The sequence below is a fragment of the Phasianus colchicus genome, chromosome 3, assembly GCF_987193195.1.
Source record: "Phasianus colchicus chromosome 3, bPhaCol1.hap1.1, whole genome shotgun sequence".
In the NCBI taxonomy this organism is placed as follows: Eukaryota; Metazoa; Chordata; class Aves; order Galliformes; family Phasianidae; genus Phasianus; species Phasianus colchicus.
The window spans coordinates 73,310,018-73,337,609 of record NC_143438.1 but is presented as its reverse complement, the minus strand read 5'-3'; the positions used below and the strand labels follow the sequence as shown (position 1 = coordinate 73,337,609).

Genomic DNA, 27,592 nt, shown 5'->3' with positions numbered 1-27,592 from the left:
ATAATTTTTGTCCAAAAGAACCTTTCTGCAAAAAGCAGTGCACTTCAAATTAGATTTCATATGAGTCCTACATTATTTCTCCTACTTTCTGAACATTTATCAACTCTGTCAGGAACATTCTCGCTGTGTTTTCTCAAATTTGGAAACCATGCCTCGCTCATTAACTCTGTCCAGATCTTCATACTGTAGACCAGGAAGTTGCAGAATTTATTTGATTTAGTTTTGTCTTCTGTCTGTCCAGATCCAGCCCTGGAATTGCCCTGGTTTTCTTTAATTCCTTCCTAGCTGTATTAGTTATCAAGACCTGTGGATATATGAGAGACTGATAACAATACCTTCTACTTTGCTCCAGAGTCATCCTGTAAAATCAGGCACAACTATGAAGCCTGAGAGCTTCAGTTGATTTTCACTGCTATTTTGCTTATACAATGCCCTTTGTGGGAAAGAAATAAAACACTGTTATTCTAGTCACATATTTTTTCAGTCTGGTCATCTATTACACAAATGCATATTCGCAAGACAGATTGCCAAAAGGGTACTAACGTAATACTTCAGAGTTTACTCAGACACTCTCATTTGAAAGCACTAAGGAAGTAAAATTAATTTTGTTATTTTATTTTTTTACAGGTTAAGCTGTTTCCTTACACAGAAGGCCCTAGAAGAAATCAAAGACAACTCACAAAGCAGGTGTCCTGCCCCCAAAGGCTGCCAGGCCCACTTTAGACAAGTTTACTCGATTCCTAATGTATCTAACTTCACACAGATGTTTATTGAGACAGTTTCCCCATCTTTGCCAACTGAGTAATATTTTTTATGACTCTATATACTGCTGACCCTCCCAAACTATTTCTAAGAGTGAGTAGTTTGTTTTAATTAAATATTTTTTTTCTCTGTAATAGACCTCTCTCTGCAAACAATGCACACTCAGGTATGCTAAGATACTGAAGGTCATCTAGTCACGAAAGTAAATAACCTAGTTAATTACATAGAAAGAGCTTCTTTAAAGCCTTGTGCTGAATTAAGCCAAATTAGATTACTTACTGGCTACCACGTGAAAATGTTTTCCTGGCAAGTACCTTCCTGTTTCCACACCAAATAGCTTCATATAAAAACATATTTGTTGAATATCTATTACAAGGATCTAAAGTGTTACATAATTAGTCAGATTTCCTCTTAAATTCTAACCAAGTGCACATTTTCAAGTGTTTTAGAAGACACATTAGCAAATAAGTACACAAAAGAATATGCAACTTTCTTTCCATACATCATCACCCCTAAGAAACAGCCCATATAAATCGCTTCCTCCTTTGCATTTAAACTTTAGTGAACATGCAGTTCTACCAAAAGACCTGTGACTGCCCAACTAATGATCTGAAGTTGAGAGACAACTAAATAGGTCAACTAGTCTTAGAATCCTTCATGAGCTACACTGTTTTTGGAGATGTATTTATGTTTCCACTCCCTCCCTAAGCCCTTATTCCACGCAGGCTTGGCCTTGCAGACTGGCATTAGTAATCAGCCTACAATTTAATTTCACTTTCAGCTTTACATTTCATTTTGGTGGCATTTGCTTAGAAGTGAAACTTGCCAACAGCCTGTCAATTAGCGAGTAAGTTGCCAGTGGATTCATATCTTCCTTAAAAAAATTGGGAAGAATTATTAACTTACATATCGCACACTGAAGCTCTGTAATCTACTGTGAATATACAAAATCTATATAAGACCAATGCAGAATGATATTTTCCTCATTTTTGTTAAGTTTCATTATTTTCTCTTTTCTGTACTGTCAAGATATTGTAACCAGAATGTTAACACTTAATGTTAACCATGACTACTTCAGTATTATCTTTTTCTAAAAGAATGACAAAGCTATTTTGCACAAGCAAGCAATGAATCCAGTCGTCATCTCCCCTGATTTGCTCCACCATGTTTTTCTTGCTTAGAAGTGGTTACCAAGATGGTGAGAGCTGTCTTTCACTTCCAGTTACCAGTTCTGCACTCTGGCTGCCCATGCTGCCCTCTCCAATCTGCAGGCAGCACAGATCACCCTTCTCTGGTATTGCTGCATTACTGCTAATGTCTACATACGTTTTTCAGTCTTAAGAGAATGAAATATGTTAGGGAAAAGGATAGAATAAAGCCTAGGAAGAAATGGTAACATTAAGTTAGAAGAATGAAAAATAAAGTGAGGAAGGAGAAGAGGAGACAAATGGAAGATCAGTTAACACCTAGAAACAAGCCAAAAAAAGCATCAGTGCCAGGAGTGTAGACAGGTGCCAGCAGCCAAATCACTGCCAGGTGAAGAGAGCCCGAGCCCAACAGCTGCAGCAGCATTGCAGACAGCCCACCGGTGCCAGGAAAAGACAGCAACACCAAGAAGATGGAGAGAGTGAGACTAAGACTGAGAAGACTGCCTGCTCAGCAGCATAACGGAGGAAGTAGGGGTCATCACCACCACACTTGAACTGACAAGATTTTGATCATATAAAAGACAGTTAATGTGAAAAGCTATTTAAAAAGGTAGACGATGGTGCTCTACTAGCCACAATTACTGCTGAAAATACTGCTTAATCTACACATTTTTCATAAACTTGCTTGTCCATTCAGTGATCACTTTAAATGGATGCATTGTAATCTCCTCTTGTGAGATTTTATTTAATTATTGCCATCCAGGTAAATGGCTGACAGCTTTGTCGATAAAACAATTAACATGGCCTTTGGTCCTTAAATAGAAAAATGAGCCCCTCAGGGAGCAGGAAGAGAACAAAATAGTAATAACAGCTCATGACACTAAGTATGAATATGTCAGATGAAAATATATGGTAAAAAGAACCAGGGATACAAGAACCTGCCAAGACAAGTCACGAATTTTCTCTCTCAGATTGTATTTACATCAACAGCAGAGAAATGTCTGACCTTTACACAAGTGAAAGGCAGGAGGATTAGCTAAGATTACTGGATGAACGTCTGTGGACGTAACAACTAACAGGTCTTCTTGTCCAAATATCCATAGCTGCATTTTCAAAACATTTCAATTTCAGAAAGCAGGTACTTAAAATGTTATATTAGTGTTCAAATTATGCTAAGGTTAAATTATGTGAAAACATGTAAACACTCATGCAATGAGAAAATGAAGCCACGCGTAAGGAAAAGATTTCAGGAGATTAAAGTAGAGTTGATTTTCTCACATTACTCTACGAAATTATGTTATTCTAAGTCTAAAAAAAAATCAAAACCTCATTTTTGTGTCCCAAGTGAACATGCAGTGGAATTTTCAATTTCATACATAAATTCTATCTATTTTGCACATCAAAATAGGATTATTCTGCAAGATAATCACTCTATGAAGGTAATAAAAGAGAGACTGTATTACATTAGAGTTCTTAAAAAAAGCAACCAAACAAGAAAGTGTAAATTGTTGGAAGCTGATTTTCCTGGTAATTTGTAGTGGCCTGTGGCAAAACTTGGGGCCAAGCATTCAACTTGGATTTACTTCCATGGAAACTCAGCATATGCTTGAAATTAAGCACGAATTTAAGTGCTTGCCTGAAGAGAATACCTAACAAATGAAACATTTTTTCTTTAAAGACTCTCTAGGTTATTATGTATGAGTGCATGTTTGTGTACATGAGTGTGAGTGCGTGCATTTGATTCTAGAAGATAATATTTTCCTGAAATGTGTGGGATGAAATGTTTATGAGAAGGGTGACAGCCTAGTATTTTAAAAATATTTACTGTGTATTAATGAGGAAAGAGTAAGAAGTGAGATACATATATAGTAATAATGTTTTCCTTGAAAAATTGTTATATTACATATCAGGTCAGTACAATGTTGGCCACCTGCATGGATATACAATAAAACATTAGGTACATAGTTTCAAGTCAATAATGTTACTTGCTGTGCAAAATTATAAGCAAAGACTTAAAAACATGTCAACATATATTTTTCTGTATTTATCACTTGTGAGAGAGGAGAGCTTCCCATCATTATTAGGTCTAAACTGGTCATTACTTTATATTCGACTTCTTTTTGGTTTGTTTCAAGAGATAAACACAAATGGCTAAGCTCATACTCACCAACACAACTCTTTCCATCTGGATCAAGCTCATACCCTTCATAACACTGACAGACATAAGACCCAGGCGTGTTCACACAAATCTGCTCACAGTTATGCTTCTCCACAGCGCAAAGGTCTTGAGCTACAAGGCAGAATGGCACAAATATGAAGTTCTTTGACCTTCTGTATTGCACAGGTTGACTATAGATTGAAAAGAAATTTCAGGAAGCTATGAAGAGCTCTTTAACTTGAGCTCATTTTAGCACAAAACATGCCAATATTTTGTCAAATAGAGAAACTCTTACACCAGTGAGAACAACCACTCAAAGCTGAGGAGCTCATTCCTTTAGCTGAAGGCAACAATTACTGGGACACTGGTACTTAGTAGATTTGCTTGAATGTACATTCCTCCATTTTTACATACATTCCTTCATTTTTATTGGAAAGTAATTTTGGTATTTTCTTTTTTTTTTTTTTTTTCTCGTTTGTTTTCAACTCCCCAATAAGTAATGAGGACGGAAAAGGAAAGAAAATGAAAATAAAGCAAAAGATTCATGAACATTTAATTTCTGAATTTTATCATTATTTTGTTTCATGCAAAATACTGTAACAAGTAGCCCCTCCCAAGCAACAAGTCTCATTAGAAAAATTACTACAGCAAATGAGGTCAATTCAGTTCCTGGTGTAATGAAGCACATTTGTCTGTCTTTAACACAGACCAAAAAGAGTCACTTTCTGAGAATCCCAAGTTTCCCCAGTGAAATCCCTGGAAGGCAGAGTACTTTGTGTTGCTCAGGATCAGGCCTGGAAACTGCTCAACACATAATTATAATTTACAGCTACAAAAAAAAAACATGTTCTGGAATATGTTTTAGGACACTAGCCAAACAAATACTAATTTTATTTTATAGCTCTCTACTTCATATCATGTGGCATGATGAACAGCATAAACAGTAATTTAACTCTCTTGTTCCAATATAAACATCCAAAAATAAGTAATTTTTTTCAGTCATATATGCTCTTTTGTACTATTTTGTGTATTAACGTAAGATTTGAGCGTAACTACAGAAGAATGAAAGAGATGCAACAAAACAAGCAGTGCAATGAGCATAGAACAGCCATTATCTGCCATAGCCACTTTTCCCTACAAAAGTTAGATCAGATTTGGTGAAAGGAGCAAACAAGAGGTTTTCATCCTTGCATGAATACAAAACCACCTCAACGATTTCCATCTTTTGCATGGATGCAAAACCATCTAAATGACATAAATGCAAAAATATTTTATGTTGAACAAAGGAACATTTTTTTCCGGATTTTGTTCTGGAAGATAGGTGAGTTGAACTTTTTTTTTCCTTTCATGTGGAATGTCACAAATCACAAATACAGCACTTTTTTTTCCGTCATAGAATCATGGAATCACAAGGTTGGAAAGGACCTACAAGACCATCTAGTCCAACTGCCTTCCCATTCCTATTAGTACCACAAGCACTAACCCATATCTCGTAGCTCCTCATCCAGACACCTCTCGAACACTGCCAGGGACAGTGACTCCACCACCTTCCTGGGCAGCCATTCCAGTGCCTGACCACTCTCTGAGAGAAAAAGTTTTTCCTTATGTCTAATCTAAACCTCTTCTGGTACAACTTGCAGCCATTTCCTCAGGTCCGGTTTGTGGCCTGGGAAAAGAGGCCAAACCGCACCTCATCACAGCCTCCCTTCAGGAAGCTATAGAGTGCAATGAGGTCTCCCCTGAGCCTCCTCTTCTCCAGACTAAACAATCCCAGCTCCCTCAGCTGCTCCTCATAAGACTTGTGCTCCAGACCCTCACCAGTTTCAATGCCCTTCTCTGGACACGTTCCAGGGCCTCAATGTCTTTCTTGTAGCGAGGGACCCAAAACTGAACACAATACTCGAGGTGCAGCCTCACTACTGCTGAATATGGGGGGAAGGACTTCCATGCAGAACTGAAATGCATTAAGTAACAAAACTACCATCCACTCAAAAGAGGAACACCCTTTTCCAGCCCGGAGCAAAGCTGTTAATTCACTGCTGATTTAAGTCATTTGGCTAAGGGCTTTTAAGAACTGAACATGACATGCTGTACTCTCACAACATAAGAAAGAGTTCCAAAAGTTGAAAAGAATATATATTTATGTTAATGCAGTTCATTTTTTATTCACTGTTTAATTTAGTAAGTATTAAAATATACATGTGAGGAAACAGTTCATGAATGAGCTAAGAAGTACACTCAAAACTTAGATAAATATATCTGTTTTATGTTGATCATGTACTGCACTAAACATCAATATAACGTAGATTTATTTTACTTAGAGGTCAAGTGAAAACATGTTGTCCCTGTGCACGGGTGAAAAATAACTATGAAAGTAACTAACATGGTCACAGACTTCGGGTTCTTATATCACTACTCCTCACCCTCACTCCACAAATAAGCAGTCCAGTTTGTCCAGCTTTGGTCCCCTTTACTCATGAATTCTGTTACTTCCCTGAACTTTTATACTGTTTTAATTAATATAAACTATTTATATAATTTATAATCTAATCTTAGATTTTGAGTGCAATTGTCAAAACTAGTTTATAGTTTGGTAATGTAGAAAAGTAGCTACAAATACATGGAATGACTTGTGTCCCTTCCATATTTAGCAAACTCAGATCTACTACCATCTGGTTGATGATCAAAACAAGTACATAGTCAAGCATATCATGTGCGATAGATAAATAGGGAAAACTGTGTCATAACAAAATTTTTTTAAAAAGAAAAGTAAAGCAGTGAGTTTTAAAAGTTGTATAGAAGCAACGCATACTACCATGCACAGGCCATCAGGAGGAAAACTCCACACAATTCCAAAATTGTCTTGGAAATTTATCTGTAATTCGCAGCAGTGCAGCGACCATAAGCTGAACTACTGGCTAAAAAAACCAATGAAAATATAACACAATACAACAGAAGACACAATAAATTATTTTTCATGCTTGCAATTAAAATTTTCATTATTTTGTACTCTTAGTTGAACCAAATTTATTTTCCAGTTTTAGCAGTATTATTCTCCAAATTCAATTGTCCAAACTGATGCTAGGGGTGAGGACAGAAAAAAACATGTAAGAAGAAATTTTAAGAAAGGAGAGATTTTGTATTTTAAGTAAATTCCAGAACAATGCTGAAAGAAAAAGAATTCTTCCTTTTTTTTTTTATTGGTACTAGGAAATCTAGAACACAAAAGGAGTTCAAATCAAAGGTTTTAAAATACAAAACTCTACAATGAGAAGCATTTTAAAAGGGGAAAAACAGAAAGAAGTAGTTAGGAAATATTACTGAAATATGATTGAAGAGTTGGAGCCTTCATTTGGGATTCCAACCACTCATTTTGGAAGCACAAACACATGGAAGCATAGAGAATAGGCTGTGTAAAAACTGTTCTTGTCACTATTCTTGTCTTGGCTCAGCTGCTAAACTAAGCAATAATTAGAAAATATTTCAAATTACATCATTACATTGCTTCTTCTTAAGAAACAAAAGCCTGAATAAACATACAAATAAATGTCGAATAAATTGTTGAAAACACTAAACATAATTCAGACAGCTGCGTACGACAAATATCTACATTTGATAAGGGATGCTGGTGAGAAGGGCAAATAAAACAATGATTCCTCAAAATAGCTCATCCCCCGGCTCAACACTATAATAGGTGAACAATTCAAAAGCAATTTCCTCCTACAACCCAAAGAATCTGAACATGTCTCCATACACCAGCAAAAATCACCATACAGTTCCAGCACTGACATCTTCTGGACCCCATATCTAGTTGCTGAGGCTCTGACTAAAACTGTCCCACTACAGAAGTAAGAGTCCTAATACTCAATCTGCGGAGTCCTCTCAGATACTGACATATTCCCATTGTTTCAATCATCAAAGAGGAGACAAACAACACCTTAATCCCAAACTACTTGATTAAGATGTTGATCATACAAGGGCAGGATCTGAGCCTGCATCCTTCCCCTCATGTCTAAATCACATACTGTGAGGGGGACATTCATTGTCCTCACCATGATAGCTTTCTCCATCTCTTTCAAAAGACATTTTTCAAAATAATTCTTGCAACTAAAATCAGTTTGGCAAATTTGGTTTGAACCCATGGAGTTTTGTGGGGTAAGGAACTGCATTTTTAGCAAGTGTATTTTTCACAAGTGATAAAACTTATTACCTCGCAATTAATTCAAAATAATTGTGGATAGAGAAATAAATTTGGCATGTCTTTCTTATGTATTCTGCTGTTATTTATGAGGATGCAAGACAAAATGGACAAAAGAAATACTGCTTAGTATTAGATCACAATTAAACTGAAATATGTTATTATGAACTATATAGTTAAAGCCAATTGCTTAAAAAAAAAAAAAAATATAGAACAAATGAGAGCACAACAAAGACTTTTGAAACTCTCTTCTGAAAGATTTTAAGGTTATATTTCATGCAGAGTTCAGAAAGTTTTCCAGAATGGCAAGTTACGTCCCAGTTTTGTAGTATGTGGTTTATTGTGCCTTACTGTGCCACTTAGGAAAAGCAACCAGTAGGCTGCTATCTAGACAGGTTACTAAATTAGTTGTGATCATTTAATATGAGATGATGAAACAGTTCTTTCTTGATCGTTGTTTCATTTTTGGACTTATTACATCACTAAAATTCAAATGCAACTTTATGTAGCTGCAGTGTACTACTGCTTGATAATTCGCTTGATGTATTTCACAACGGCTTACAAGAACTTCATAAAAAAACCCCACAAAATACAACTTCACTTTTTTAGACTCTTCGTGATTACCATTAATTACATAATGAGTTCAGTTCTTCTTTATGAACCCAACTCAAACCACTGACGTTAAGTGCTTTTGAGTGACACAAGAAAGAATAGTTTAGAAAGATAACATACTGCTGCAAGTCTTCTGGTCAGCGTTCAGGATGTAACCTTGCTTACATCTGCATACATAGGAGCCTGGGGTATTTATGCAGAAATGATCACAGCGATGCTCAGCTATACTGCACATATGGGGCACTGAAAGAAAAAAGTAAGAGGTTATTAATCACTGGACTTGCTTATTTGTTGTCACAATTCAATAATAAATGGTTTAAAATACTTCACTGAAGTCATTTAAAAAAACTGAGTTAAATTTCAACAGTCAAGACAAAAATGGAAGCTTACGCCTACAGCTTAGTATAAAAAAAACCCTTACCAAACAGAATTATACTTTTATTCTTAATAAAAATAGGAGTTTATATATAATCTGTCTGGTAGACAATAGTGACATCATTTTGGACACAAAATTATTTACAGAAGAGAGATATAAACAACAACAAAAAATTACAATAGAGCATCTGGAAGCACTAATTACTTATTGGTTCCATGAAAACAATGAAACAGGCACCACATTCAAATTTAGAAATAACAGTAATTTAATTACAAATTGTTCTAGAGAACATTTAATTTCCTGAATGAAGTACCCTACAGCTCAACACTAGTACAGAATGATTGGAAAAAAAATACCTGATGAAGAATCTTGTTTGCCAGTTTATTAATTTTGAGGAATGTCTGGACAAGATATGACTACAGTGAAGTCAAGCATCTCTGAAACTTGATAAGAGGAAGCTGAGCTGAGCTACACCCCAGAGTATAACTGTTCCTGAGCCTATTTTTTTTTAATCTGCTCACATTTTATGTCTCTAATAGCAAATAGTAAAATGCAACAGACTGTGACAGGAAGAAAAAAAAAGCAGACCTATTCTGCCAAATTCATTACCTAGCTATTTTTTTTCCCATATCAGATTTTCTGTGGGGAAGTAATGAATCTCAATGACTTTTTTCTTACACTAGAGCACTGTGGGTATGTCATTCCTATAATATACAGGTGAATTGTTCTCAGAGAATAATGTGTGGAAAATAATCTGTTTTTCTCAAAGACAATTAGGGACTGATGTGCTCATTATGCTGCTAGGTTGGCAAACATCAAAATTTATGGAATAGATATTCAACAGTAATTTTCTAGCAGCCACCATAAAAGCCTAATAAATAACTTCACATGTAGTAGGCATGGAACATCTGCGAGAAAAAAAAAAGAGTTTTTGCAATACATGCTATTTATTGTGTCTTTGGAACATTTACCAAAGTTATGCATTTATTGCTAATACAGAAACCACCACAATTCCCAACTCTCTTAATCAGCTTTTTTGAACTCATTGTCTGCCATAACAAAACATCTCAAGTGCTTTTATCTGTATGAATGCACACCTACTGGTATTACTGGTCTATTCATTCTTCTGCCTTTCTAAAAGTAAAGTTCATGATCTCTGATAAACTCTGATGAGTTTCATCCTGGCTACATTTCACTACTTTGCAACATCAGGTACAATTTGTTATGACCAAAGAGGCACTTAAAATATGACAAATTAAAAACATAAAAATGTCAACAGTTTACATATCAAAAAATCTCACCATATTCCTCCGTAACATTTCTCCAAGAATAATCCTCCAAACACAGTCAGACCTCCAGTATCAAATCTTGTAAAGGGGAGGAAAAAAAAAAAAGCATCCCCAACAGCTGAGTTCATTCTGAGAATATATCACTGCTACTTGTTACTGACTTCACGTATCAATTACTTATTTTTTTTCTGTGGTGAAAGAGGCTGTTGTATGCTCAACTTCTGCCTGACTTGTAGGAGCTGTTTGGCGGACAAAGTCAGGGACTGAAATAATAGAAAGAATTGCATGGATTTGGAATTTGAATGTGAGCCTTGTGAATTAGATTTTATCCCAAACTTTGCCATGGGTTCCCTATTTGACTTTAGACAAGTCAATAGTATCAATATCTTCAAGGACACATCAATGTTCACACTCTGTTTTCAGCTAGAAATACTTGCAACTGGATTTGAAAGAATGCAGGGCTCTCAGTTGCAAGTGATGGGTATAAAGTTGTGGCGGATATATTCCATCATGCTAAAAATGCTCAGTGCTCCAGAAAATCAGACCATTGAGCGCACTCAAAGTTTTAAAGTTAGTGGACGATGCTGACAGTTTTCGCCCTGATTCTGTTTTTGTTCCTCAAGCATAAAATAAGGATGACACCACTGTCTATGTTAGGAGGATAAAAAAGACTACTTGCTTCTGACTGCTCCAGCCCAACTTCTTTGTCTTTCTTCTATTCGATCTCCATCTCCCTTCTTGGATTCTATCTCCAATTCCATTTCCTTTCTAGTTTTCATCTCGTCTCACTCCACTTGCTTCTGATTTCCCAAGACATTGCTTCCTCCTAATTTACCTTGCTGACTGGCAATAGAAAGAGGTCCATGGGATCCCCTGGCCTGAACTATTGTATCTGGCACAACTGAACCTTTAGAAGCCAGATGCAGAAATCACAGGGAAAGCCCACACAGTTTAAATGGATTCTTCTCAGAATTTAATTGCTAAGGACTGGGAAATCCCTGATATCCACAGGGTAACAATGGCTAATTCATTTTACTTTTTACCTTGCCCACACAGCTTCATCATTTGGCAAAATTCTTCTCTTAACTTCATAGGAACTGTGAATACACAGACACAAGGACTGTCCAAACACAACTGAAGAGTCCAGTTATTTTCCCAAGGCATGAAGCCTAGCAGATTGTGACCATAGGGGTGCCTTGAATTGATCCAGGAAAGAACTAAGGTGTCCAAGGTACAATGATAGTCCCTCTGGGATCACACTGGAGACAATTTTCTCTTAATGGCAAGTTGAATCTAGTCAGCAGAGTGCCCCAGCAGCCCTACAGGACGAACTGTACCCTGGGGTGCACCAGCCAAGCACAGCCAGCAGTTGAGGGGAGAGCTTGTCCCATTCTGCTCTTTGCTGTGCAGCCTCATCTCGAGCACTGGGTGCGGGTTTGGGTGCCAAGATACAAAAAGGTCATAAAACCAATAGAGAGCACCCGAAGGAGGGCAGTGAAGATAGGGAAGGCAGGACATACAAGGAGCGCTGAGGCCACTGTGTTTGTGCAGCCCAGAGCAGAGGAGCTGAGGGGAGGCCTGATGGCGGCTGCAGCTCCTCACAGGAGCGGAGGGGCAGCGCTGAGCTCTGCTCTGTGTGACAGCGACAGGGCCCGAGGGAACGGCATGGAGCTGCGTCAGGGGAGGGGCGGGTTAAATGATAGGAAAAGGTTCTTCACCAGAGGGAGGCAGACACTGAAACAGGCTTCCCAGGGCTGCAGGGCAAGTCCCGTGCTGCTGGACTTCAAGAAGTGTGTGGACAACACTCTCCTTTTAGTCAAATGTTTGAATTCTGGGTGGAGCTGGGTGAAGCAAGAGATGGACTTCACAATCCTTGTGGGTTCCTTCCAACTTGGGATATTCCATGATTCTATGAAATTCAGCAAGCTGAGCACCTCTTCACGGCCCATACTCAACAAAACATTACAGATCCTATCTAACATGTAGTCCTTTAAGTTGAAATCCACAGAATGCTGGCACCTTAAGTTCTTTGTTGAACTTGTCTTGGATTTGTAAGTGGTTGTTTTGTATCTCACCTTCAGTTCTTGAAACAGCAAATGTTGTGGAGGCATTCCCTTAGAAAGGGAGGCAGCAGCAATCCTTGTGACCTCCATACTCCTCCATCTGCAGGGTGAATGGTTTTATTGAGGATCGCGTCTATTTGGATTAAAGGTGAACTACAAAACTTTAATACATTTACTGGGCACTGCTTAGTCAGGAAAAAAAAGGAGTAAATAATACTTGTACTGGATTTGTTTCTAAAATGCTATTAAAAATCCAATAAAATTGAATTTTATATCATTTGCTATCTGTTCCATTTAAGCTCTCAATTCATGCTTAGTTTACTTTTTTTTTTTTTTAATGTACATTATGCCAGCAAATAATATGGCAAGTTAAAAACAGGAAAAAAATCAATGATGTGATGATTGTCTCTGATGGTGTCTTATGCTGATGCAGTTCAGCTGGAGCTCTGTTGCTCTTTGAAACACTTCTGGAAAATACCACGTAAGGAAAATTCTCCAGGCTATCTTGACAATAAGCCTCAGTTCTTTCCTGGCAAACGCATCCCTAGAGATGATTGAGCATTCAATATCATCATGTATTCATTTTCTGGACTCTGCTGTAAATACTTCACTTTCATGCCAAATCTCTATGAAGATCCTTCAAACTTATCTTGGGAAAAACTAAAATTACATTAAGTACCCAGGCTGGAGTAAAATGAGTTATGCATGACACTGTATTTGTAAAGGGTAATTTTTTATCTGGGAATTACAGATGGAAATGATTTCTCTATTGTAAATTAATATCCATTAAAATATTATTTACTTTATGGAATGAATGAAAATCACGGTAAAGGCTTTTCCTAACTTTTTGTATTTAAAATGGATAGAATACAAATACTACCACATATTTGTATAGTTATGCCTCTTCCAATCACAAGGCATTCTAAGAGATAATTGTCTGTATTTAGTTAATACAAAATTTGGGTGAGGAATACCCACAGAACCTTTTTAATAACAACCAACAGTAACTTTTATCAGTCTGAAGTTTCACCACTAAAGGAAATCACTTTCAAAATCAGTAGATTAAACAGCTTATCTAAAATAGCAATGAATAGGAAAATCATGTGTGTGTGTTTGCCTTGCTGCTTATGACCACTAGGAATTATATTTTATGGCACTGAGCAGTAGAAGAAGCCTTTCCCCATATGTATAATTGTTGTTCTGAATACTGTTTGGCTAGTTTCTCTTTTTTTTTTTCAGTGTACATATTCTAGCAGATTAGGTTCCATATTAAAAAAAAAAACTAATGACAATACATGAGGTTTTTTTTTTTCCCCATGTTTTACTTTCATCTATGCATTCAAGCCAATATATAAAAACCTTACCACAAAGTTTAGTCTGGAAGACAGAGGTGAGCGTTTCAATCTGACTGAAATTAGCAACTAGAAAGATGTGCTCTTCATGTGGTTCACTCCCAATGGACTTGAGTGTGTTCATATCCACTCTTCCCACTCCAATGGCGAAAATCAGAATTCCAGAGTTGCGAGCTTTAGCAGCAATTTCTGCCACCGGATCCTGTGGTCTCCCATCTGTCACTATCATGATAACGCGAGGCACATTTTGGTTCAGAGGCCGAGCTCCTTCTGACTCTGAAAATGCAATGTTCACAGCATACTGGATAGCCAGTCCGGTCATGGTGCCGGTCGCCAGGTGCATCATTCTCCTCACTGCTCTCTCAATCTCCTGTTTCCTCCTAAACGTCTTCAGAGAGAACTCATGTTTGACAGTGCTGCCGTACTGAATCAGGCCTACTCGAGTGGCATCAGGACTGATGTCCAGGAATTGCAAGATTGTTAAAATGAACTCTTTCACTTTTTCAAAGTCATAAGGACGTACGCTGCGAGAACTATCAATGATGAAGACAAGGTCCAGACGTTTGTTGTTGCAAGTACTTTCTAAAAGACAAAATGAAACAAAAATACAAGAATTTTTAAATGCAGATAGGATTGCTTTGATCTAAAGTGTCATAAATTGTCCCTCTCTACTCTGCCCTTATGAGGCTTCAACTGAAGTACTGAGTGCAGGTCTGGAGCCCCCAACACTGAAAAGATACTGAGTTTTTCAGAAGGGCCCAGAGGAGGACCAGAAAGATGATCATAGGGCTGGCACACCTCTCCTATGAAGACAGGCTGAGAGAGCTGGGCTCGTACACTGGAGAAAAAGCTATGAGGAGACCTCATGATGGCCCTCCAACATTTAAAGGGACATTATAAACAAGAGGGAAATCAACTTTTTACATGGGTAGATAATAATAGGACAAGGGGAAAGGGTTTTAAACTACAGGAGGGAAGATTTATGTTAGATGTCAAGGGGAAGTATTTCACTGAGAGGGTGGTGAGGTGCTGAAATACACTGCCCAGAAATGTTGTGGATGCCCCATCCCTACAGGTGTTCAAAGCCAGGCGGGGTTCTGGGCAACCTGATCGAGTATTTGACCTAGCAGTTTGGCAACCTGCAGCCAGGAGGTTGGAACCTGATGATCCTCGAGGTCTTTTCCAACTTCATTCTATGAAAGATGCTAAGTAAATACCCTGCCAGGAGTTGGAAACATACAGGAAAAAAAAAAAAAAAAAAAGGAAATGCTATAACTAATGCTATTTGGGTAATCCAAATTTAGTTTCTAGTTAATAACAGTATCTGCCTGTTACATGATCAGTAGATTAGTTTTTTGTGAGATCAGTGCTCAGGATGGACACCGTTGAGATTCTGAACTCATACCCCACACATGATGGAAATCCTCTCTGAATAACATAGTTATTATTTTAGTGGGCTGCACCTTAATGCTTTTTGTTGTAGAGCCTGAGAATTCAGAAATCCTAATCAGATAACAGGTAGTACTAGTCTTTGTTACAAACAAGGAAACGGCCACAGAGAAATACAGGTCAAAAGTATCTGCTAATAGGAGTGACTGAGATACAAAGGAACTGATTTTTCATGGAACTTGGCATTAAAGAGCACTTTGCATGTACAGAGTACAGCTCTCAGTGACGTCAACTGCAGCTGTGAGTGCTCAGCACTTCTGCAAATCATACCCCATGATTTCAAACACATAATTAATGGCCATCTGGGAAAAGCCTCGTCTACTGGACTAGCTCAGCGTCATACAGAAATTCTGGGGCTGCATCACAGATAAAATCCACTTTTCTACAATGGCATTCAATTTGGAAAAAAAGACTGCTCATACACTTCCTGTCATTTTCTCTTTCAGTTGTCAACCTGGCCTTTTTTTTTTTTTTCCCCAAGAGCCACAAATACCACAGTGTATGGCTGTATCTGACAACTGCACAGGCAGACAGACCAAGCTATCACGGGTAACAACAATCATGGCTGCTTTCTGGGCATGCTACAAGCTTTCAAAAGCCCTGGGTTCTCTCACTGGCTCCTGCTCAGATTCCAATGCAGGCACATGAAAGTTGCATGATGAGAACAGATAAGGATTGACCATTTGCTAATTTTGCCTATGCAGAAAGTCAGCACAGGTAGGCTTGAAGCAAGCAGGGGGATGTGAGCTCTAAACCTTGCTACAGAAGGCTGTATGGTAAAAGTTCAAAAGGAATATGAAGGACTTACTAGGATGCTCGTGATGAGAAATCAACTGAGGTTTCATGGAACAACTAAAGGTAGCAAGAATCCTCATCAAACTACAGTAGAAAGCTCCTCTCACTTAGCTGAGATAACTCTAACCAGAAACCTCCCTTTCTGTACAGCTCAATTAAGTTCCCAATGCACTCCAACAGGGCATTAAATCAGGCAAATGCCCTGTGGAAAAAGCAGTTGTTTGACTGTATAATTAAAGGTCATGTCATACAGCACAAGTACAAGTGGGCCAATCGAAGACTCGACTGGAACAGCATCTGTCTTCAGACAAGCCTTTACTTGCTTGTGACTGCTGATGAATGCTAACCATGTATTCCTGCCAAGGAAAGGGGTGAGAAGGATGCCTATTTTCACTTGTTAACTCAGAAGCCTCTTTCATGGATTACCAAGAAAGTCTGTAGGCATAGAATAAAAATGCTCTTTGCTGACAATAAAAATGACTGCCTGGATTTATTCATGTGCAGTCTACAGTATGGCTTTATTCATAAGCGTAGGAATATGCTCAAGTTGCTTATTCTTTCAAAATCAATGGATGTTGAGTGCAAGCCAAACTGAGCAGAATAAAACTCCAGTTCTAATGGGATACAGATATCCTGACACGCTGTCTTCCATCTTATGAGGTCAATTGTGTATCTAACTATTAATTACTCTTACTAATATTCCAGAACAATTATAATATAAAGATAACACTAAAATAAGATTTAAGAGAACAGAACAGAGTGAATAAGTTAATCACAGAAAGAAGTCTAAGTGTCTATGAAGGGAAAGACAGGGTAGGGAGAAGGGTAAAATCACTGCTATTTTACTTTCCATAAAACTGAGAGCCTTCCTGTTGAATACTTTTGAATTTCAGGGAGGATTTCTTATTTGAGTATATAGATTTGGATCCCACTCTGAGGAGACTCAATTCCTTATTTTGAAGTAGCCTATGAAAAAGGGAGGGAAGAAATCTGGATAGCATTACTGGACAGTGCAACAAGAAATAAAGCCCATTTTGCTAAATTACTTATGCAGAAGAATATAGTAAGTGGGTTGTTCTGAAAGTAATGCCTCATATTTAGTTCCATGGAAACTACAACAGAAGCAAACAGCACAATAACACAATTTAATAGAGCGAAGTCTCAACTACGAAACACTATTTTTCAACACAGACATGACCACTAGCCTTTCTATGCAGACGAACTGATCAAGACGAACTTCATTTAGTGGTGTGATAGCTGTACATGGCCATCCAGAACATGGCTTGTTTTTCACACTGCTGTCACCACTGCTGAAACACACTGCCCACTGTCTCAGTGTGCCCACATCAACTTTTTGATCTTCTCAATAAATGTTCAGCAAATGGCAGTAAATGTCAATGAGTGCAATTTTTTTTTGTGCGAAGAGGAATTCAATCACACACCTTTACTTCACACACAAGTCCACGTCAGACACCATTCCACCAGACTCCCCCTCTGCTGCCATCTGTCACACAGCAACAACATGGAACAGAATACAGGAGGCTTGAAGATCCAGTATTGGCCTCTAATGCCATACCAACATCTGCCTCTGATATTGTGGGTAGGTGGTATTACTTTCAGAGCAGTCCTTGTATATTTCTGAATTACTTTCGCTAGAAAAATCCCACCTATAGAAACGCCAAACATTTCAAATAAAAAAAAAAAAATCTTTAAAGTCTCTGTCTTGTTCTGGGTATTCTTAATAACCTTGTAATTATTAATGGTGATTCAGTCAACCCAGGTTCCATAAAACTCAGTGTAAATCTTTCACCAAGCAAAACTCCAGCTGGGTGGTACTCTGAGGAGTGGTGATCAGTAATGACTAACAGATGAACACTAACCCCCTCAGATAAACTTTCCATGCTACTTTTAAAAAGTTTAACAGATTTACACTTACCCTCTAAACTATAACCTCTTCCTCCTACCAGTTCTTGTGTTTAAACAAAGAATTTTTTCACAACTTTGGCAAATGTCTTCAAATCCCAATGAGATGCCTTTCCACTCTCCTTATGAGAAGTGACGCATTCATTGAAAAGAGCTACTCATCCAGAAACCAACATCAAAGTCAGCAAAGATTTTGAGTTGACAACACACACACACAAAAGCCCTGAAAGTGTGAATTATATTATCCAAAACTTCAAGGCTTTTGGAAAGACAAGGCCAGCAAACTGAAGGCCAGGTCAAGAGTAAATGTGTTCTCCACTCAATATCCAGTTTGTCTAGAAATGAGTTACTGTCACACCACCTCTGCAAAATGAACAATGGTTCTCACTTAATGAATCCAGCTGGGATCCAATCCAGTGGGAGGGAGTATTCCTGGGCATAAGAACTCAATCTTCTATGCTGCTGAAAGATTAGAATGGCTCCTGGTACTGTTTTGCCTAGGAGATTAACATTTTTTCAAATAATACTCAGGCATAATATGGGAATAAGCATGAGCCAGGATCCCATCCTAACAGGCAATATGGATGCAAGCACTCTGCAAGCTCAGTATACATCAATCAACAGTATCAGTGCAGGCTGTGTTATCTCACTGGTCTCAGTGCCAGAGAACAGTCTATGATACACATTAAGCTGCACTCACAGCATTAAATTCACTTTCCCACTACAGTAGAGTGGCCTCCTGGGAATAAGCCCTGATCCCCCATAACCTTTGCATCACACACGGGGATTGTCTGGGGAGTGCTAATCAACATGCACCAGAGTCTGCTCTAGCAATTAAACAATAACAGTGGAATCCCAGTGCCCAGGAATGTCCCCAGCACTATTTTATTCATCAAACATTTCCATTTTAGGATATTCAAGCTGAATATATTCAAAGGACCCAAGTTTTAGATGATAATTTTTTTAAAGTTTTTTGCAGGCCAAATCTCTCAAAAAGTTTGTTTAGAATGGAATTACTTATTTCCTATTATTGTCCTATATCTTAATGATGCTATAACACATTTTGTAATATGGATAAAAACTTATTTGATAATGTGGATCTTTATCCTAACAAATGAGATAGATAACTGTTAAAGACAGCTAATGAGGCACACAAAGCAAAAGGAGGTTAGTTCCATTTGGTAAGTACTACAGCAATTTTAAGATATTTAGACAATAAAAAACTGATTTATAACTAAATACTCGTCCCACAAAGACTTTTGTTATAAACTAAGACAACTTAAGCAAAAAGGAAAGATGAGATCAGTTAAGAAAAAATGAGATCATAGAAAAGTTATTGCCTAAGTAGGCAATGCATTAATGACAATTTTAAGACTCAACATACTGTATCTACATCACCGCAGAGTGAGCTAAGAAATACAAAAATTACATGGTGTGTGAGATTGCCAGCAATAACACCACACTTATTTTTAGACTTTTATCTCTGTCTGAGTAACAGAACAAAGGTCTTCACTTAAATGAAAGATAACTATTCACCCAACCAGTATATTATAAAACTTTTTTCTACATTTCTCTTCTTTGTCATTTTATTATTTCATTTTCTCCCAGCCTTGCTTGCCTTTCTTTTCTTTACAACTTTATTCTTCATAAACTTTGGTACGATTCTTAGCAAGTTTGTTGTAAACATGAACTTGTTGATATTTAGTATTCTTAAAATTCCAGAATTGTGGTTTTCCCTGGCTAAGCATCCAGCCAGAAAGACTGGGTTTGACAGGTACTCAAATATTTCCAAAAGATTTCTCAGTTCAACAAGAAGGTTTGACCTTCTTGCTGTACAATCGTATACCGTAAACAATACCCAAATTTGCAATTCTTTCATAAATCTGTCAAGAGCAAAGCACTCTGATGGGAAGAAAGACATATGTACATATTGCCTACATATACCTTCTAGGAAACTGCAGCAGCTTCATTTATAAGGTCCAGGCACAAAGTACACAGCAGTAAATATTGTTCCTGTTTGGAAAACACATTTTGTGGCTGTTGCCAGGAATAAATGAAAAATACCAATAATTCCAAACAATTCCTAATGAGATATCTTTTGCAAGTTACTTCCACCACTTTTCTCTATGGTAGGTTTCAGATATGATCATACCTAACTTTCTGAAGTTGGTGTTAGGAACTGCTGAGGACCTCCTCATCTGGCACATGTATGTCCTGCACTTAGTTTTTCAGGTGACTCCACTTCTTTCCAGCTGTGGAACCCTGAGTCCAAAACCTGCTTTCATACTCCCTGACCCTATTCTTAATCTGAGCTGTTTCCCAAACTCACAGGCCTTTGGCCCTATCCCAAAGATTCATTATGAGTTTGGCAGTTCATCCACTCCTTACAAGTTTCTTCATCGGAGCGCTCTCCAGATAAAACACAGCCTCTAGACATCTCTTTATGGACTCTGACAAAATCTTTTTTGAACTTCCAGAATTTCTGGGAGAACTGTACAGCAGTAGGCTCTTATCCACAAATTTCCATTTCTCCTACATGCAAATGCTCCATTACTTGTCACATCAGGAGGTGCCTTACTTTGTTCACTATTTCTGTTACTTCCCTGTCCCCTATTCCAAAATAATAAGGTCATTATTACTATAAAATTTCATCTAACCCCAGGGTCCCAAAATGACTCCTAATACTTCTCCATTTCTTTACTAAGACTGGTGTTGTGTCTGGCGCAACAGCCCAATGTTGCTGGGATGCTGTCAACTTTCTCAGTTCTTCTTGCACATTTCATCTGGTCTGTGATGGAAACTGTTGGTTCTCTGCTTTCATAGTCAGGAGGACTGGGGACAGGGGTGCGGGGTTGCTTTCTCTTGCAGGCAGGGGAACACCAGGACAGAGGGATGGAGCATTCTCTTTCTCCTTGAATAACTGAAACTTCTAGCTTGCCTCAGACACTGTTTGAGGGACACAGAAATTATTAGAGAAGGAACAGGTAGAAAAAGTAAACAACTGTTAGCAGGAGTATAGAAAGCAGGAATGAAACAAAATGACCAAAGAGTTTGAACTCTTTTCCGTTCACAACATTAGCATAATGTTTCAAAAACTCCTATCCGTACTCTTCTTTAAAAGCCACTCGCATCTTTGTTTACAGGGAAAGCTGTTAGCAACCTCAATATTACTCACTGATCAGCTGACTTGAAACCACATATTTTTATCCATTGGTAACAGTGTAAGTACTATACTCTTTCCCAGAATTGTTTCAGAAACAGCACCATGGGGTATTGCCATATACTATCTCCCACTGCCCCCATAAATGCATGGGACATCATACCATTGGCAAACTATAATTCTATCAGTTCAGCTGTACTTCAGTAAGTAGAAAAATCTTTAGATTTCAAAGCAATCTAAAGAGCACTTAGATTGTCTGCTTACCTAATACAGTCTGATTATCCACTCGCTCCTATAAGATGAGTCGTCCCTTAGGTTATGAAAATGCTGTTTCCAAGATTCTCTACATAATCTTCCATTTTTGCTTTTTTTAATTGTTAAGCTGATATGCTTACAGTGAAGCCAAAAACACCACACTTTTGAACATTTAGTGTTTGTATTCTTTTTTTCGGCCTAATCTTCCTTCAAGATAAAATACTCAGGAGGAGACTTTGAGCCCTCTGAGAATACACATATAAAATGGAGCTTGTAATTTTACTTAGCACGTGTCAAGACATCATTTTTTTCACAGAAGCAGCATTTCTCAGTAACTTGTGGGAGTTGTAACAAAGAAGTTCAGAAACAGAGCATCTTCAGTTTGGTACATGACTCGGTTATTTTCTGTAGCAACAGATATTCCATTCCATATTTCCACTCCACGTGGAAAACTTGCAAGTCACTTTAAAGAACAAAGGAAAAGGGAAAAAAGGGGAAAAAAGAGCATAAGAAAATGAAACAACAGAAGAGAGAAGGGAAGAAGAAGGAGAAAGGAGAAAAGGAGAAAGAAAAAAAAGAGAGAAATACACAGGCTTTGTTACAGGTAATTATTATGCAGAGGAAATACACATACATTATACTTATGCAATGCTGAAGTTTTGCACAAGTAGAAAATTACTTGTGCTGCTAGAAATATGATATCATATATTACATTAATTACTGAATTGCACTTTAAGTGGCTGAAATGTGAATGCTATTTTGATGAAGACTTTAAAATTAATAATGAAATCTAAATACAACAGTTAGCAAGCATAACAGTGTAACGTGGCTAGAAATTGCTAACCCAAATCAAAACCCAAACTTTCTGATCTCTGTAACAGCTGGTTGCACAGGAGTGTATCCAGAATAGGACACAAATCCCTGAAGTCTTTTGCAGTCCCAGAAGTCCACAAGCTGGGCTTGCTTAAGGAGTAACAGCTTCTGCAGGGAACAAATGACTTGGCAGGAATGTGGCCACCACTCACATCTTGCTTCTTATCCTCCAGGTCCCTTTACTAAGGGTTGGAGAGGCACAGGCTTAGCAAAAGTCAGATTACCAGGCCTCAGAGCTACAGAGAAAAGGTCTTTTACTGCCAGGAAAACCCAGGAGCCTAAGAGAGCTGGGAGAGTCTGGGCAAGTGCAACTCCTGCTACTGCTTCACACCCAGCCAGGTAGGTTAAGGACACCGGCAATTGCAGGGAAGAGGCTGACAGCTGAGATTAAAATGAAAGCTGAAGCTTGAAGCCTTGGCATAAAGGCCATGAGAGACCTCTCAGGTATCACTGCCTGAAAGCAAAACATGCAATTGCTAATTCTTCACTATAGCACAATGACTGTACCTAAACATCTCAGAGGGAAGAAACTGGTGATTTCAGACCATAAAACGCTTTGATCTCTCTTTCCAAATATAATATATCTATATTTATATAGATATATTTATAAGGCAATTTTATGTTTCCATCAGTGGAAGTCTAAACTGATAAGAACTTGATTACTTTGTAACCTTATAAAAGTTTGGTTAACTCTTAATTAGAAAAGGATTTCAGTTACATTTTAGCTAAATATATGATAATTCAAAAGATTTCATTTGCAACTGTTTCCAGTCTTTTTCTACTGCATGAAAAATTTTTAATCTCCTCAAATATAATGCCAGCATATCATGTCAAAAACATGTTGCAGTTGTCATGACATTATTCTGACTTCAACTGCAATGTAGGCTTCAATTGCAATGACTACTTAATGACTACTTAATGTCCATGAGGATAAAAAAAAAACTTGGAAGAATTACATCTATATGAAAAAATAATGAGCGCACTTATGGTGAGGCTGTAAATAGGATTCCTACAGCAGTTATCATGTTGTTCAGTAGCCCACATGAGCAGGATTTAGAGATCTCTGGACAGCCCTCAGCATATAAATGTACAATGAACTCAATCAAAACTAAACAAAAGTCTTTTCTGCACTTCATGGAAGCATTACAGAGTGCACTCACTTCCATCATATATTTTCTGCTCTTATTTGTGTCTAAAATTTAAATCTGTATGGTTAACCTGACAATGCTCTAGAGCCCTGTAGTTACATACACACCAGCTTAAGAACTTGGTTGGATATAAGGATGTTTGAAATAATTTTAACATACTGAAGCAGTGATTCATAAGTTCAGAGAGCACTGTGTAATTCATAACTTCCCTTCGTATCATTATTGAAACCACATACATACAACCAAGAGATAAATCATTATATATTTTGCTGCAAAATGTAATTCAACGCAGAGAGAGACACTTGAGCTCAGCAGCAGTTTCTGCTGAACAGCAGCCAAGTACATTTCCCTCCTGGCCTCTTTTCCCCTCCCTTTCTTTCAGTTTTTTGCAGTATCAGTAAATCTCTTGTAGCTTCTTTCTTCTGGTATCATGTAGGAATGCTTCCTGGATTAGCATCGTCACTCACTTATGTGGTTATTTCCAAAAATGGGTAGATGTATGTTTTAGGTGTAAATTCCTAAAGAACAGATAGAATGTAATTGCTTAGAATATTATTCCACAACTTATTAAATTCCCATGCATCCACTTCAGAGCTCTCCAAAGAAACATGTCCACGTGATATGAAATAAATGATCAGTTTTAAGTTTACAAGATCAAAGTTCACAAAAAAAAAAACCAAAACCAAACAACCCACAATTGTAAGTTCAGCACAATTTTGAAGTTTTGCTTTGCCTTCTTTTACAATAAATGCCAAAAATGTGGTACAAACATCTTGGTGCCTCCCCCCACCCCCCCTCCATCCTTCCCTAATACAAAGTGTCAAGCATATCTTGCAAGGACTGGGCATTTGTCACTTCTGAACATGCAACCTGCTGAAAGATGCTGTAGACAGCTGCTGTGAGCCTGAAATCACAGTATGGTAATCACCACTCTGAACAACTGATACATACCTTGGTCAATCAGTCAATTTAAGTGCAGAGGTCCATCTCAGTTACACCTGAAGGAAATTAGCTAATGCAATAGACATTATTTTATATTCAAAAACACGTAGCCAGCTTTATTTCCATTACTGCTTTTCCTGAGTATCCAAAAAGCAAAGCTCAGCTGGCAAACTGTGCTTTCACTGATCTGTATGTAATCTAACAAAGCAGCTGCACTCAGCAGGAACAGAGATTTCATCAGACAGCTCAGTAAAAACTCTTCAGAGCTCTAATAAAATCCTTAAAAGAGAAGATTCTGAAGCAAGAAATTAACTTCCTTTAAGATACCACGATAAGCAAAAACATTCAATACTTGGGATCAAATTACTGATGAGAGGAAAGAGAACACCACTTTTAGTCATTGTGTCATTTAAGAGGAGAGGGGATTGCCCTCTGCTCCAGGAAGGACAGATTCCACCGGCCACCCGTTCTCTTTCTGTTACTTCACAAGTACATGCAGGACCATGGAAACGATCCTTTAAAACACAAATACCTTGCATTAAAATATTAATTTCCAACAACTTAATAAACGTTCTGTGAATACAAGAAATACACACACATATTTTATCTCTGAACCAATCACACTTATTCTAGAGCTAACACACTGCAAGGAAAATTTAAGACAATACTAACAAAGTTAATTAAATCAGCACAGTTGACAAGTTTTAAATACCCAGGGATTTACTTCAGGATTTAAAAAAAGCAAAGTGTGAAAAGTCAAACCTATCCAAAGTAGATTGGCTTTCAAAAGCCACACTGAGAGTTCCAAATGCTTTATGTCCAATTGACGCCTACACAACAAGATATCAAATTTTAATGGGAATCACTAGCTACAGTAATAATTTTAAACAATGATAACCCATGCAAAGATCTAGAAAAATGAGAACAACACACACTGAGACTTAGCAGAAAGGCACTAAGAAAAACACAGAAATGACATAGCTTAATTCTTCTGAAAGTTCCCTTAAAACATAACCTATTAGCCCTAAGATAACTAAGGAATCTATGAAGTATTAGCGTACGGCTGCCAAAAGTCAGATCAATCCCAATTTAGCTTGATCTTGAAGTAATTGCACATGTATCTGAACAATCCCACAGGATTTTTAGTCTGTTCCATTTTGCTTACTTATATTGCCAGTCTCCCACAGGAAGGATTTTTTATTTCTGTTCATAGCCACTACCGGTACTCTACCAATAAATACCAATCATAGCAGCATACTTCAGTTTTAAAAACTGTTAAAACAAAATAAAAAAGAATTAAATTATATTGATGCTACTTAATACTCAAATGGCATAATCCCACATTTTAGTCCTAAAAACAGAAAGCTCCACCCAACAAAAAAAATCCCAAACTCCTGAACTTTTATTGCTTTTCCATGCATCTCTTGGTTCGGTGCAGCAATATTGCTCATTTTTGCCTGCTAACCAAGTCTTTCCACAACAGCAGCAATTGTCATTGCCACTACTATTTATTATATACATATTACACAGGATGGTATGGCTTTTAATCCCTGTTAAATTACTTTAAGTCTGCAGTGATTTTATTAAGTCAGTAGAACTGATGTCACTGAGATCATGATTTGGCCCCGTTCTTTCTCACGTCATTTAAAGATCGCTGCAGCTTCTGAGCACAGTGGCACACATTTTACACATTCTGTTCTTTGCAGAGAGGCACGTTTTGACTATGCCACTGTTTATATGCAACTGCTGAATTTGAAGCAGGTGACCTAATTTACTGTAACAGAAAGCAATGCCCAAGAGTCTGATTCCAAACTGCCACGTACTTTTATGAGCTGGACCAGAGACTGTCCCCAGTCTCTTGCATCATTTAATGCCTAGAAACAGTTCTTTCAGTAAAATTTGCCAGAACTGTTTGCATCCTGCATATGCCAAACTGAATAGGGATCCAGACTTTTGTAGGGACCACAAAATTGCTTTTAAAAGAAGAAAGAATTTAATCTATGCATTTTGATTTAATAGCAAGTACTAGTGCTTTCCATTCTTTTCCACAGTTCAAAATATGAAAAAGGGACTATAGGAGTAATTTTATAAAGTAAGAAAAAAAATAAAGGAAGGTGAGAAACATTATACTTTTTATTTTCTCTGCATAGCACCTTACTATTGCATTCATTTTCTAAGGAAACAGGTGATTCGTTTCTTAAATTAACTTAGGATATTTGCTGAATACTCTGAAAGTTTCAGGAAAGGCTGTCATTTAATCTCATTTTGGAGTTTAGGATCCTAGAAAGATTAAGAGTCTTGCTGAATAAGTTGTGACTGGAGATGTTTCTCTTGCTGTTCACATCCATGCCTTCTGATGGGCTGTGTCTTCAGAGTTATGCTTTTCAGCCTCCAGTGGCAGAACCCAAAGAATCCCAAGACCACATGTATTAGTTCTGAGACAGTAAGAAACCTGCTGTCATCTGACTTATATTTGTTCTACAGGAATTGAAAACCTCTGGTTTTAAGCTAAGTCATGCCAAATTGTGAATGGTACTTCATGTACCTTTACATGTTTAAAGGATCCCATTTTGTATGAAGAAGAGTTCAACTCTGATAAAACCCACTGCTCTACTCCCTGTCACGCATTCTCCCATGTTTTGCCACTGTTATTCCTTCTTCCCTGGACATTTCACACTCCTCATGTTTACCTGTGATTCTGTTACCTAGGGTTAGGTGAAAGGCATAAGGAGGCAGACCACTTAACATTTCCTGACTAGAGGGAGATATTTAGTGAGATCTACTACGAATGTGCATCATGAAGCCATAACGATGGGCCTTGTCCAAAGTTAAGTCCATGCTATCTGTCCATAATCTAAGTTTGTGATTTTCCCACTCAATTAAACAGTGAGCAAAGGAAAAGTAATTTAATAAGCCCCATTTCAATAGCTACTGATTTCAGTTCAGTCATTCTTTTTATCCAGTACAAGAATCCTGTAGCAAACACTTATTTCACAGCAGCTACATAAAATAAATCTAGTATCCCAAAAGTAAGCACTTTCTTTCAAGAGCTGCTAAATTACCAAACTCTCATATTCCTGCTTGAAAAT

General features: G+C 37.7%; 1 protein-coding gene across 1 annotated transcript in view; it reads right to left on the bottom strand.

Annotated features, from left to right (window-relative positions):
• Positions 1-27,592, bottom strand: part of MATN2 (matrilin 2) — a 61,647-nt gene that overhangs the window by 33,750 nt on the left and 305 nt on the right. The window contains exons 2-4 of the mRNA XM_031591046.2: positions 13,971-14,540; positions 8,999-9,121; positions 4,078-4,200 (exon numbers count right to left, since the gene is read on the bottom strand). Coding sequence (XP_031446906.2) covers positions 4,078-4,200; positions 8,999-9,121; positions 13,971-14,540 — 816 coding nt within the window. The remainder of the gene's footprint in view (positions 1-4,077; positions 4,201-8,998; positions 9,122-13,970; positions 14,541-27,592) is intronic.